This window comes from Carcharhinus amblyrhynchos, chromosome 6 (genome assembly GCF_965287045.1).
Source record: "Carcharhinus amblyrhynchos chromosome 6, sCarAmb.v2.hapA, whole genome shotgun sequence".
In the NCBI taxonomy this organism is placed as follows: Eukaryota; Metazoa; Chordata; class Chondrichthyes; order Carcharhiniformes; family Carcharhinidae; genus Carcharhinus; species Carcharhinus amblyrhynchos.
This window is the reverse complement of record NC_137329.1, coordinates 119,941,491-119,955,915: the sequence shown is the minus strand read 5'-3', so window position 1 is coordinate 119,955,915 and position 14,425 is coordinate 119,941,491. Positions and strand designations below refer to the sequence as shown.

General features: G+C 43.1%; 1 protein-coding gene across 3 annotated transcripts in view; it reads left to right on the top strand.

Annotated features, from left to right (window-relative positions):
• Window positions 1-13,741, top strand: part of poc1b (POC1 centriolar protein B) — an 88,194-nt gene extending 74,453 nt beyond the window's left edge. For 2 of the 3 annotated variants that reach the window (XM_080191761.1, XM_080191759.1), the window contains exon 12: window positions 13,156-13,741. In XM_080191761.1, the coding sequence (XP_080047887.1) occupies window positions 13,156-13,254 (99 nt within the window). In that variant the 3' untranslated portion in view covers window positions 13,255-13,741. The remainder of the gene's footprint in view (window positions 1-13,155) is intronic. The other variant, XM_080191760.1, reaches the window with a different exon arrangement.
• Window positions 13,742-14,425: the final 684 nt, after the last annotated feature.

Here is a 14,425-nt window from a genome sequence, read left to right as displayed (position 1 = left end):
GCTATCAAATAAACTTGTTGGACTTTAACCTGGTGTTGTGAGACTTCTTTTTGTGTTTACCCCAGTTCAACAGCGGCATCTCCACATCAAAACTAGATGTGTGTCATACTCTTCATAAAGCTACAGTGTTAAATGAATTTAATTAGTTTTCTACAGGCGTATATGGTCTGCTATCTTGAACTTTATCATTGAAATAACTATGATCCCACCTTTTCTATTAATGTACAGTACTACTTGCAGTGAAACTGCAGGTTCCCTTATTGCTAAATCAAATTTCTTTGCTTTTATATTGCACTTGGCAGAATCCTAGTGAGGCTGGGTCCTAGCAACAATCCTTAGAGAGCCTTCAACACTCCTAGATTAAATTCTGTAGATTTGTTAAGGTAGCCACAAGGTGGTCTTTGAAGGAGGAGCATGAACGTCCAGCAATATTATTGAGTTTGTCACAGGCTCCACAAGACCCACGTAAGGATTGTGGCCCTGGCAACTTACTGGGAGCAAACGTGACCAGCTTTCTACTGCAGGACAGATTCAGCAACAGTTGCGGAAAATGTGCATGCACAAGGTTGGTCACTGCTTTGCAAGGAAAGAGGGGATGGTAGTGATTCCTGCGCCAAGGACAGTGCCGCAACATGGAAAGCAGCCTCTGAGAGCTGACTAGGGAACGAGGTGGGTAATTCCTGTTCACATTTAAAGAGTTGATAATTGGTGAGGAGGTTTGCTCTGGGAATTTCTTTTTGTATCTAAAGAGCTGCTAATTGGCAAGACTGTTACTTCAGGGGTAGCAACAATTCTGTAAAGCAAAATGATGTCTAACATGTTAGAAGTGTTAATTGAATTTATTTCAAAACAAGTGAATTAAGGATGAATGCAAATAACTTTTTGCAGTAGTGTAATCAGCTTACCAATGTTTTATGTAGTGGGGGCAAGACAAGGATATTCTTGTGCTGTTTTACTTGATTTAATTCCATCAACTTAATTGATCATGTAGGCTTTTTTATTTATTTTTGTCACATGTATGTATACAGTGGAAAGTATTGTTTCTTGCGCTATACAGAAAAAGCATACTGTTCATAGGGGAGAAGGAAAGGTGCAGAATACAGTGTTACAGTCATAGCGAGGGTGTAGAGAAAGATCAACTTAATATAAGGTAGGTCCATTCAAAAGTCTGATGGCAGCCGATAAGAAGCTGTTCTTGAGTCGGTTGGTACATGATTTCAGACATTTATATCTTTTTCCTGATGGAAGAAGGTGGCAGGAATGTGGAACTGAGCCACGACAGATCAGCCATGATCTTACTGAATGGCGGGGCAGGCTCGAAGGGCTAGATGGCCTACTCCTGCTCCTATTTCTTATGTTCTTAAGACAGAATGTCCAGGGTGCATGGGGTCCTCAATTGTGCTATCTGCTTTTCCAAGGCAGCAGAAAGTGTAGACAGAGTCAATGGATGGGAAGCTGGTTTGCATAATAGACTGGGCTACATTTACAGCTTTGTTTCTTGTGGTCTTGGTCAGAGCAGAAGCCATACCAAGTTGTGATACATCAGAAAAGCATGCTTTGTGGTGTAGCTGTAAAAGTTAGTGAGAGCCGTAGCGGATATGCCGCATTTCTTTGTCTCCTAAGAAAGTAGAGGTGTTGGTGGGCTGACATTTTAGTACAGTATTGTTAGAGGTGCTATCTCTTGGGTGAGACATTAAAGAGAAACGCTTACCTACTCTCCTGTGTGAATGTTTAAAACAAAATCCCTTGCCACTGTTTGAAAAAAAAAGGTAGGGGAGTTCTCTCAATATCCTGGCCAATATTTACCCATGATGTGGAGATGCCGGCGTTGGACTGGGGTAAACACAGTAAGAAGTCTCACAACACCAGGTTAAAGTCCAACAAGTTTATTTGATAGTAAACACACTAGCTTTTGGCGTTTGCCCCTTCGTCAGGTGAGTGGAGAGCTCTGGTCACAAACAGAGCATATATCTGTATATATCTCTCCACTCACCTGACGAAGGGGCAAACCCTGAAAGCTAGTGGGTTTACTACCAAATAAACATGTTGGACTTTAATCTGGTGTTGTGAGACTTCTTACAATATTTACTCGACAAACAATATAACTATTTTCAAAATTATAAGTGGTTTAAATATGATAAATAAGAGTTAGAAACTAGAGGGTGTAACTGAGTTGTCAGGAGGAGTTAGTTCCCCAGTAGAAAAAAATAGTGAATGCGGAATTCAAAATAGTTTTCAAATTTGGAAAAAGGATTGGGTAAAGGGTATGAAAATGTTAAGTTTGTGGCTCTGTCAAAGGCAGCACAAGCACAATGGGCTAAATAGCAATCTGTGCTGTTTAAAATTGTGAAGCATTAGGCTTGATCTTGAGTGTTGTAATGGAAGAATTGGATATTAGAAGGATGAACTTTGGTCCAATGATATTTTCATCTGTGACTTATGGGATTGGAATTCAGCCAAGATTTTCTAAGTAACGGACAAGAGGAAATCTAGCCACTTAAAACAGCGAAGGAAAATAAATCGGACTGATCATCAAGCTATTTGGACTGAAACAAAGCATGCATTATGTCGGGGTGCCTCTTTTACAAATACAGCAGAGTGCAGCTTTACAGATAATGTGGGGTGGTTGTTAAGGTTTGGGAGATTAATCTGGATCATTCTGGGGAATTGGGTGGGGCCACGGCTGGGTGCACAGAGCTGCCGCATCCACTGGAACGTCTGAGACCTGGAGAAGGGGGGGTGGTATCGGAGTATTAAATTGTCAGCCATGATCAAAATGAATGGCGAAGCAGGCTGTAGGGCCGAATGGCCTACTCTTTCTAGTTTCTTTGTAACTGGAGTGAGAGTGGGGCTCGGCAGGAACTGATAATGGGGCTGTGTGATGGGGAGGCAGAGTGTGAATTTTGCAGAGGATGTTTGTGACAGGAGGGGGGTGTTAGTTGTGGCAGTGTTGGCGAGGAGTGGGGCTGGGCCGGGGATACGGGAGGCTGTGAAATGGAGTTTAGACCTTAACTGCTTTTCTCCATTCAACCTCCCACATCACAATCAGAATCACCAGAATACTACAGTCGGAAGAGGCCCTTCGGCCCACGTAGTCTACACTGACACATGAAATACCCTGACCTGCCCTGCCTCATCCCACTTACCAGCATTTGGCCCATAGCCTTGAATGTTATGGCGTGCCAAATACTCATCCAGGTACTTTTTAAAGGATGTGAGGCATCCCGCTTCCACAACCCTCCCCCAAGCGGGTAAATCTGTCACCCCTCACTTTTAAGTTGTGTCCTCTTGTAACTGACCCTTCAACTAAAGGGAACAGCTCCTCCCTATCTACCCTGTCCACGCCTCTTATAATCTTGAACACTTCAATTAGGTTGCCCTTTTTTTAAAACAACTAAGCTAGTCCCAATTGCCCATGTTTGGCCCATATCCCTCTGTACCCATCTTACCCATATAACTGTCTAAATGCTTTTTAAAAGTTAAAATTGTACCCGCCTCTACTACTATCTCTGGCAGCTTGTTCCAGACACTCACCACCACCACCCTCTGTGTGGAAAAAATTGCCCCTCTGGACCCTTTTGTATCTCTCCCTTCTCACCTTAAATTTATGCCCTCTAGTTTTAGAATCTTTGGGAAAAGATATTGACTATCTAGCTGGTCTATGCCCCTTATAGAATATCTTAGGATTTTCCCTACTTTTACCAGCCATTTCTTTCTCATATCCCCTCTTTGCTCTCCTATTTGATTTCTTAAGATCCATCCTGCACTTTCTGTACTCCAATTATGCCTCCACAGACTTATTCTCCTTATACTTGTTTAAAGCCCCTCTTTTCCTTCTCATTGTATCCTGGTCATCCATGGTTGTCTTGGTTTGTTGCACCTTCCTATTACCTTAGAGGGAATGTGTTGGGCCTGTATCCTCCCTGTTTCATCTTTGAATGCCACCCCATTGCTTTTCTGTAGATTTTCCCACAAGTGACTCGTTACAGTCTTCCTTGGCTGGACCCTGCCTACTCTTTCCCCCAGCCCAAAACCTTTTTCTGCAACTTGCCTATTTCTTTGTCCATAATAAATTTGAACTGAGCCATGTTGTGGTCACTATCACCAAAATACTCCCCCTCCCACACATCAACCACCTGTGCAGCTTCATTTCCCAGAATTAGATCCAGCACAGCTGCTTCCCTTGTTGGATCATCTACGTGTTGACCTATGAAGTTTTCCTGTAAATGTTTTAAGAACTCTATTCCATCTAAGCTCCGGACATGATGATTATCCCAATTAATGTTGGGAAAGTTGAAATCACCTAATATAATTATCCTTCATCAAGGAAGTTAGTCCTGCTCTGGTTCAGATATAGACTATCCTGCTTGTACAGGTCCCACCTTCCCCAAAAGCAGTCCCAGTGGTCCAGAAATCTAAAACCCTTCCTCCTGTACCAAATATTTAGCCACGCATTCATCTGTGCTATTCTCCTATTTCTGAACTTACTAATTTGTGGCAATGGGAGTAATCCAGAAATTACAACGCAAGGGATCCTACTCCTTAGTCTATTGCCTAACTCCCTGAATTCTTGATGCACAACCTCATCCATCTTTCTACCTATGTCATTGGTACCAACACGTACCATGGCCTCTGCATGGTGGAGGAATCCAGGCAGGTGGAGTAGGAGGGGATTGGTGAGTGTGGCTGGATGGGGAGAGAGAGGGTGAGTGAGTGGGCAGAAGGGAGAGAAAGCACATAATTGTATTCAACAGTAATAAAAATTTGTTTGTAAAGATTGACCATGTCTTGCGGCTCTTAGATAATCGTATCTGACCAAGGTTCAGAAAGTTTGACCACCCCTGCTCTACGTTGGTCTTACAAAAGTTTTTTTTTACATTTCGAAAAGGAGACATTTAATGTGAATGTCATGAAGACCATAAATACAAATAATAGATTATGCCCTATTCCTTCAATGCTATATTCATGGTAAGTTCTTCCCACATGCATTGAGTAAATTCTTTCATAACTAAGCACTGATGAACCAGTCACTTGTATATATTCTCCTTTATAGAAGATTGTTACACTTTAATCCTCAGTGTTCTTATACTTCAGGGATTTGCATTTGTTTTACAAATATGTGAGTCATCGTACATGGAATGTTGAAACATTGTGCCAAGGCTAACCTTGATCTGACGCGACAAAAGACATCTAGAACTAATTTCAGTCTTAACTCCTCAAGATTGCAAAGCCGAAAATATTTTGCATTCATATGGCGCCTCCCACAGTTTCATAACTTTCCAAAACATTCAAGGCAAGTGAAGTGCTTCTGAAGTGAAGTCACAGCTGTAAAAAGAAGAATGTGTGAATTTGTGCATAGCCTTACAAACAGAACTGAGATCGTTTAGGTTATGCTGTAGAGATGCCTCCTGTTCTTGGTGTGCAGTTTAGGTTTACAGCTTAGGTTAACCAGGACATGCGGAGAACTGTTTTGCTGCTCAGATTGTGCCATGGGATTTTATAGTGTCTTCAAGCTTCTTGGTTTAACATCTCATCTGAAAGACAGCAGCTCCAACAGTGCAGGAGCCTCTCAGTACTACGCTGAAATATCAGATAAATTGTGTCTTGGTACCTTGAATTGGCCTCAGGGTCATGACCTCTTGAGTCAGAGGCAAGGGTGCACCCACTGTGCCCAAGTTTGACACCTTAAACATGTCCTGTTTAAATTCTGACCTCAGCCAATAACTGATGTATTGCCGTGACCAAACTGACTCTTGCAAATGAACTTTCAAGATTAATTTATTGAGCTGACTAGGAGTGAGAAATCACAATTCACTTTTACTCTGGAGTTAGTTATTAAAGTTTGTTTATTAGTCACAAGTAAGGCTTACATTAACAATGCAATGAAGTTACTGTGAAAATCCCCAGTCACCATGCTCCAGCACCTGTTCAGGATCACAGAGAGAATTTAGCATGGCCAATGCATCTAACTAGCATGTCTTTGGACTGTGGGAGGAAACCCACGCAGACGGGAGAATGTGCAGACTCTGCACAGACAGTGACCCAAGCCGGGAAATGAACCCAGGTCCCTGGCGCTGTGAGGCAGCAGTGCTAACCACCGTGCCATCATAAAAATAGTTCACAAATGTACTTTGGTTTCTGCCTGTAGGGGACCGTGAATTCAAACTTATGTTTCCCTCCATTGAGGAAAAAATATTTTGTTTGCTAAAAAAGCAATTCTTATCCTGCAGGTATATTTTAAACAGCATTATAACAACACTTGGTCTCGGAATTGAAGTTTTCTGAAGCTGTTAGGTTAAGGGCTGAAATAGATTATCATTGGCTGCATGTACTGTTACCATAGCATTAGTTACAAAAGTGCTATTTTAGTTTTTAATCCTAATTCCAGTTATTCAAAGGAAGAGTAAGCCTAATAATGAATTGTCATGTAGGGTGGGATTTTTCTGCCCTTCCCACCAGTGGGATCTTCCAGTCCTGTCAAAGGTAACCTCCTTTTGATAGCTGTACTGAAGAGTTAGCACAGACAGGATGGGCTGAGTGGGTGTCTCTGCTTCTGGGAAATGACTATTGCCGCTAACCCGTTAAAACCACTGTCTGTCTCAAAAACAAACTCGGGTGACTGCATGGAGTACTCTGTCTGCACTAACTCCTGCCATGTAAAGCAATAATTATTCTCTATTGCTGGTAATCACAATGAATGCTCAATATTTGGTTAGAATTCTTAGAGAAAGGCCCTTTCTCTAAGAATTCTAACCAAATACACTTTCCTGGGTGATTACTTGCCGCAATTTACTCATGCACCAAGAAGGATCACAAGAGATACCAGGTTTCTTGGAATTAACTGCTGGCAGTTATTTTGTTTGCAGAAAATCATGACTCAAATCTCTGCATTCAAACCTCATGCAAGAGCTGATTTGATTTGTGATATTGCTGCTTGATTGTTTATAACATCAGTCTGATTACTGAATGACTTGCTATTTTGCAATAGTGGTGTTACAAACAAAGGAGAGAGATAGACTGGACCCCTAATTCTTCTGCCCATAACCAGTGGTTTCATTCTAATCAGGCTGTGTTTCCCAAACCCTGAGTGTGCAATCAGCTTTGTTTTCACCAAGTCAATAGCAGCAAACTTTTGTGGGTTTCTCAAGCAGGAGGATTCCAACCATCCCTGAAATGGTTTTGTCACTGCTGTGCACATCATCCATGGGGACCAAATTCTCACCTCAATATGCCAACACCTTCACGCACAGGTTTGAACAAGACTTCTTCATCGCACAGAATCTTCAACCGATGATATACACTAGATACATCGATGACATTTTCTTTCTTTGGCCTCATGGTGAACAATCACCTGAAACAACTATATGATGATATCAATAAGTTCCACCCCACCATCAGACTCACCATGGACTATTCCCCAGAATCGGTTGCATTCTTGGACACACGCATCTCCATCAAAGATGGTCACCTCAGCACCTCACTGTACCGCAAGCCCACAGACAACCTCACAGTGCTCCACTTCTCCAGCTTCCACCCTAAACATGTTAAAGAAGCCATCCCCTATGGACAAGCCCTCCGTATACACAGGATTTGCTCAGATGAGGAGGATCGTGACAGACACCTCCAGACACTGAAAGATGCCCTCATAAGAATGAGGGCATCTTTCGTCGTCTGATCTTTGCGTCGTCACTGGAGACGGGAGAGGTTCCGGAAGATTGGAGGATTGCGGATGTGGTTCCTATTTTCAAGAAAGGGAACAGAGATAGCCCGGGAAATTACCGACCGGTGAGTCTGACCTCAGTGGTTGGTAAGCTGATGGAGAGGCTTCTGAGGGACAAGATTTACGAGCATTTGGAGAGGTTTGGCTAGATCAGAAATAGTCAGCATGGTTTTGTCAAGGGCAGGTCGTGCCTTACGAGCCTAGTTGAGTTCTTCGAAAATGTGACTGAACACATTGACGAAGGAAGTGCAGTGGACGTGGTGTACATGGACTTCAGCAAGGCGTTTGATAAGGTCCCCCATGCAAGACTTCTTGAGAAGGTGAGAGGGCATGGGATCCAAGGGGCTTTGGCCTTGTGGATCCAGAACTGGCTTGCCTACAGAAGGCAGAGAGTGGTTGTGGATGGGTCTTTTTCTGCATGGAGGTCAGTCACCAGTGGAGTGCCCCAGGGATCTGTTCTAGGACCCTTGCTGTTTGTCATTTTCATAAATGACCTAGATGAGGAAGTGGAGGGATGGGTTCGTAAGTTCGCCGATGACACGAAGGTCGGTGGTGTTGTGGATGGTCTGGAAGGATGTCAGAAGTTGCAGCAGGACATAAATACAATGCAGGACTGGGCGGAGAAGTGGCAGATGGACTTCAACGCGGATAAATGTGTAGTCGTCCATTTTGGCAGGACCAACGGGATGAACGAGTACACTATCAAGGGCAGGAGTCTTAGTAGTGTTGAAGAGCAGAAGGATCTTGGGGTCCGGGTCCATAGGACTCTTAAATCGGCCTCGCAGGTGGAGGATGTGGACAAGAAGGTGTATGGTGTACTGGTCTTCATAAATCGAGGGATTGAGTTTAGGAGTCAGGAGGTAATGCTGCAACTTTATAAGACCCTTGTCAGGCCTCACTTGGAGTACTGTGCACAGTTCTGGTCGCCTCACTATAGGAAGGACATAGAAGCTATTGAAAGGGTACAGAGGAGATTTACAAGGATGTTGCCTGGATTGGGAGGCATGCCTTATGAAGATAGGTTGAGGGAGCTGGGACTCCTCCCTGGAGAGACGAAGGTTGAGAGGCGACCTGATAGAGGTTTATAAAATGTTGAGAGGAATAGATAGGGTGGATTCTCAGGCTATTTCCCCGGGTTGAAATGGTCGCTTCGAGAGGACACAGATTTAAGGTGTGGGGAGGCAAGTACAGAAGTGATGTTAGGGGTAAGTTTTTCACTCGGGTGGTGAGTGAATGGAATCGGCTGCTGTCAGTGGTGGAGGAGGCGAACTCGCTGGGGTCTTTTAAAAGACTTCTGGATGAGTATATGGGATTTAGTGGGATTGGGGGTTATAGATAGGTCTATGGATTGGTAGGTGTTGATGTGATCAGCGCAACTCGTGGGCCAAAGGGCCTGTTTGTGCTGTAGTGTTCTATGTTCTAAGAACAGGATATGGCGCTCGACTCATAGAGCGACAGTTCCGATGCGCCACAGCAAAAAACCGCACCGACCTCCTCAGAAGGCAAGCACAGGACACGGTGGACAAAGTACCCTTCGTCGTCCAGTACTTCCCAGAGCGGAAAAGCTACGACATCTTCTCCGGAGTCTTCAACATATCATTTGATGAAGACGAACATCTCGCCAGGGCCATCCCCACATCTTGCCTTCAGACAACCACGCAACCTCAAACAGACCACTGTTCACAGCAAATTACCCAGCCTTCAGGAGAACAGTGACCACAATACCACACAACCCTGTCACAGCAACCTCTGCAAGACATGCCGGATCATCGACATGGATGACGTCATCACACGTGAGAATACCATCCACCAGGTGCACAGTAAATACTCTTGCAACTCGGCCAACTTTTCTACCTGATACGTTGCAAGAAGGGATGTCCCAAAGCATGGTACATTGGGGAGACCATGCAGACACTACGACAACGGATGAATGAACATCGCTCGACAATCACCAGGCAAGACTGTTCCCTTCCTGTTGGCGAACACTTCAGTGGTCACGGGCATTCAGCCTCTGACCTTCGGGTAAGCATTCTCCAAGGTGGCCGTCACAACACATGACAGCGCAGAGACTGAGAGCCCAGTTCCGCACACATGAGGACGGTCTCAACAGGGATCTTGGGTTCATGTTGCACTACCTGTAACCCCTGTGACTTGCCTGGGTTTGCAAAACCTCACTCACTGTACTGTCTGGAGACAATACACATCTCTTTAACCTGTGCTTAATGCTCCTTCCACTCACATTATTGGCCACTTTAGGACTTGAACAGCAGGTTAGATGTAAAGATTCGCATTCTAATCAGTAATCTGTAAACTGTCAGTGCTTTATATGCTCTGTCTGAGGCCAGAACTCTCCATTCACCTGAAGAAGAGCTTAACCTCAAGTTTGTGTGTTTACTATCAAATAAATCGGCTGGACTTAAACCTGGTGTTGTCAGACTTTTTAACCACATCATCCACACCAGAGCGATACAATAAGAGAAAAGAATTTCGCTTCTACGAGTGTTAAAACCAAACAGAATAGCTAATGATGTGTAGTTCTGAAATTGTATCTAGTGAAGGAGTGTCAGGGTGGCACATTACAATAGACTTGTACACAATAAAGCAGAAAGATATAGATTAGCATACGTAATGCCCCATGGGTTTCCAGTCTCATCTAATCATTGGAAGGCAAACAGGGAGGGAAAGTTACCCCAATACCAGCCTTTTCAAAGCTCCCAGTGACCAGTTGGAAGATGCAGAAAATTGAGAAATGAGCAGAATTATTTGGATATCTTATTTAACTAATGTGAATAGGCCTTCTGAGGGTCTCATTGGATGAAGCGAGGAGATTGGCTATAGGTAATGACAGAGGAGGTGACCATTCAGCCCATCAAATTCATTTATTCCCTGGCAGCAGCCCCATAGATATGATCCTTTTGGATAATCACGCACTACATGTTTGAAGCTTTATGTCTCTATCCAGTCTCTTCCGCCTCCTCCTCCCCCCCACCCCCAAACAACTCCCACTCTTTGGTTAAAATAATTTCCTTCAACTCCCCTTTAATCCTTCAGCCTATTACTTTTTATCTGTGTCCCCTGGTGACTCCTCTGCTTTTAGAAATAGGTTCTTCTGTATCTACTCTGTCAAAGCCTGTCCATTATTATATGTACCACAGCTAAATCTTCCTTCAACTACCTCTATCTTAAAGATAAAAAACCAGAATCTGTCCAACCTTGAAGCTTGGCAAAAAAAAAGTAAAGAAAAGAATGGGATCATGAAGCTTATGAGTTCAATGAGAAGCTTTGCAAGCAAGAAAAAAAAAGCTAGTTGTTTAAAAAAAAAGGTATTAGAAAGCAAATCTGCTTTCTTGGAAAGGTCAGAAAAAAATTGCGGTGTTTAATAAAATTTCGCTACACCACAGAACAGGTGTAGTGAAAAGAGAAAGTATTTCAGGCTTAATGAAGTGTGACCTGATTGTATCAATAATTAACTCTTTGATTCGCCCTGGAGTTGTTGGTCAGAAAAGCTCTTGGCGGCTAATGGACCATTAGTCCCTTATTTAAACAAAGCTCGGCTAATACCCTCTCAGATCTGCTCTAGAGTTGTCAATCAAAGCAGTTCTAAGAGGTCCGGAACTGCTGGGGCTCATTCAAGCCAAATGGGGGATTTTCCTAGTGAAATTGAATGTTCCTGCAAATCAATGTACTTCAGAGAAGTCTGGTAATACCTGAGGCTTCTAAAGTCAACCAAGGGCATTCCCTACTGTAGAATGGATTTTGACGCCTCTCTGGTGTTCTTGGGGCACAGATTTTAGTGAGACCAGGCCACTTCAAAGGTTTTTCAAAACACAGAGAGTAATAGAATCATAGAATCCCTGCAGTGCAGAAGGAGGCTATTCAGCCCATCAAGCCTCCCACCCAGGCCTTATCCCCATAACCCCACATCTTTAGTCCCCCTAACACCAAGGGGCAATTTATCATAGCCAGTCAACCTAACCAGCATGTCTTTGGATCGAGGGAGGAAACCGGAGTACCCGGAAGAAACCCACGCAGATACAGGGACCAGAAAGGTGCCTGAAATCACCATCCTAAGAGTGATTTCCACGGCAATAAGGGAAGCCCAGATTGGAGCCTGCGGGAGTTGAGGAGATACCAGCAGGCTGGAGTATCCGGTCTAAAAGTTGGTCATTATATTTAAATGTATTTAAATTCGTTCTGATCAGATTCTCGCCCTCTCTGGGCAAATACCTGATCCCGTCAGATGCAATGGGCCAGGAGATTCGCAACGGGCTTGATACCTGGCAGGAATCCCAATTTGGCCCTCTCTCCTGATTCAAAGGGCCATCGGGAATCACAGCTGGGGCTAGTGACCCCGGGGAATGCCTCTCTCGCTCCTTCCCAGAGCCCGGTCAAAAAGTTTTTATACACATAGAAAATATTCTGCAGCACAGTGGTTAGCACTGCTGCCTCACAGCGCCAGGGACCTGGGTTCAATTCCCAGTTAGGGACACACATTCTCTCCGTGTCTGCGTGGGTTTCCTCCGGGTGCTCTCATTTCCTCCCACAGTCCAAAGATGTGCGGGTTAGATGGATTGGCCATGCTCAATTGCCCCATAGTATCAGGGGGACTAGATAGGGTAAATATGTGGGGTTATGGGGATACGGCCTGAGTGGGGTCAGTGCTCAATCAATGGGCTGAATGGCCTCATTCTGCACGTAGGGTTCTATGATTTTTACCAGAGGAGCTGCAAGGTGGAGGTGTTTGCAGAGTTAAGATGGGACAAAGCTTTAGGATAAATATTTTAAATTTGGCACAGGAAACCAGCATTGGTCTGTGAGGTAATGAGCAAGTGTGGGATTTAGGTTAGGACAGAAAATGGGTCGTTTGGCTCTTAAATATTGGGATTTTCTGAGGAGATCAATAGAACGGGAAACTGGAATTGTAGATATTATGCATAGACAAGTCCTGCTATCCAGCAATCTATCTATCCACCATTTACAATGTTTGTAGCTTTTTTTTAAGCATTTGCTGTAATATTTTTGTATCCAGGCTTCCAATCTAGTCAATTCTTTACAATCAAACTTCAATTGCATCAATCTGGTTTGAATTTAAGCTCTGGTCCCTGCAGGCAGCTTCTTTCAATAATGCAGCCATTACTCAGAGATGTCACAGGTTTCCCATCAGCGCTGCTTTTAAAAAAAAAAGCCAGGGAAAATTCCAGTGGGTGGCTTTGTTTTCCCCTAAATACAAACAATTAGAGTTAGTAAGTTCCTGCTAGAGCTTAAATGCTAAAAACCACACCAAATAATCAGTGACTAGAATAATGTCCTTGTGTTAGCCACTGCTTTATCCGGTCCCTTAATAAATGCCTACTAATTCCTGTGCTAAAATGTATTACCTCATCTGCAGTAAATGTGTGCAAGAAATTAATTACAGCGTTACGCTTTGTTTCCAGACAGTTTCGATCTTAGAGCAGCGGTTAACAATGACTGAGGACAAACTCCAGGAGTGTCTAGATAATCAACAGACTGTGCAGCAAGTAAGAACATCCTAGTTAATGAGAAAAGAAACCTACATCTTTGGACTTTTAAGTCTCTACATTTAACCTCTGGTTGTCCTGCACGATTGGATGTTGAAGCTGATATTCTGCTAAAAAGTAAGGACTGAATAATTGGCTATTCCTGTGCTAAAATAATCGGGTCCCAGCACCGAAACTGGGAAATGTACCACTAAACCTTGCCAGATCTACTTTCTGTGCAACATGCCTCTCCTATTTCCTTTTGTATCTATTTCTTTACGATTGAAAATTTCGTAGACTATTCAAGTGGAATAAAATGGGACACCTGAACGTTTTTCTATCATGGAATTTTAACCTTTCTGTGGATTAATTCCTTCGTACATTGTTATGATGTGTACAAGGCCATCGATACTCTGAGGCACAGAATCAGGGTGAAATTAAAGTAAGCTAAATTAAATTAAAGTAAGATTAAATGTCAATTGTTTTTCACACAAGTCTATGCAAAATAAAAACCGTAATTTTACATTTGTATTGATTCAACTTCTGTTTGACTTTTATTTATTGCATCAGAAAGTGCTCCTTCCTTTACATCATACAGGCTTTTTTTTAAATGCAACTTTTATAATAAAATCTCTAGCCTGAAAGAAATTTGTGGGCACAGAATTATTGAAGAAAAATATTTTTTTTTACCTGTATTTGAATTATTGTTTGTCTGTGGTATTGCTAATTGGCCCTTCAACTCCCCTGTGGCTCAAATGGTGGCATTCTCATTGGCTCCCTATATCCCAGTAGCTTGATGATGGGATTTGGTGACATCAACTGCCTCTCCTCTGAGAAAGGTTCACTTTGTTTGTAGTTAAAGTCTCAAACATATTTATAGCTTTGGTGCAGCCTGCACAGAAGACATCCATTTCCCTGGAGTAATCAGGAACCTCTCAATATTTTCCCTATAATGTTAGAATTTGTACCTTAATTAATTTAAGGATAAGCATTTTTTTTAAATAGGAGAAATATTGGGATTACAGAAGCGAAATACTGTCTGAAATATGAACAGAAACTACTTGAAATACTCAGCCGGTCAGGCGTCCCTGGCAAGAGAGAAAAGGAATCTGAGACTTTTTGGCAGTATTGGAACGAGTTAGACATGTAATGGGTTTTAAACAGATACAGGCACGAAGGATACTGTAGCAAGAGAGCATGTGGTGGA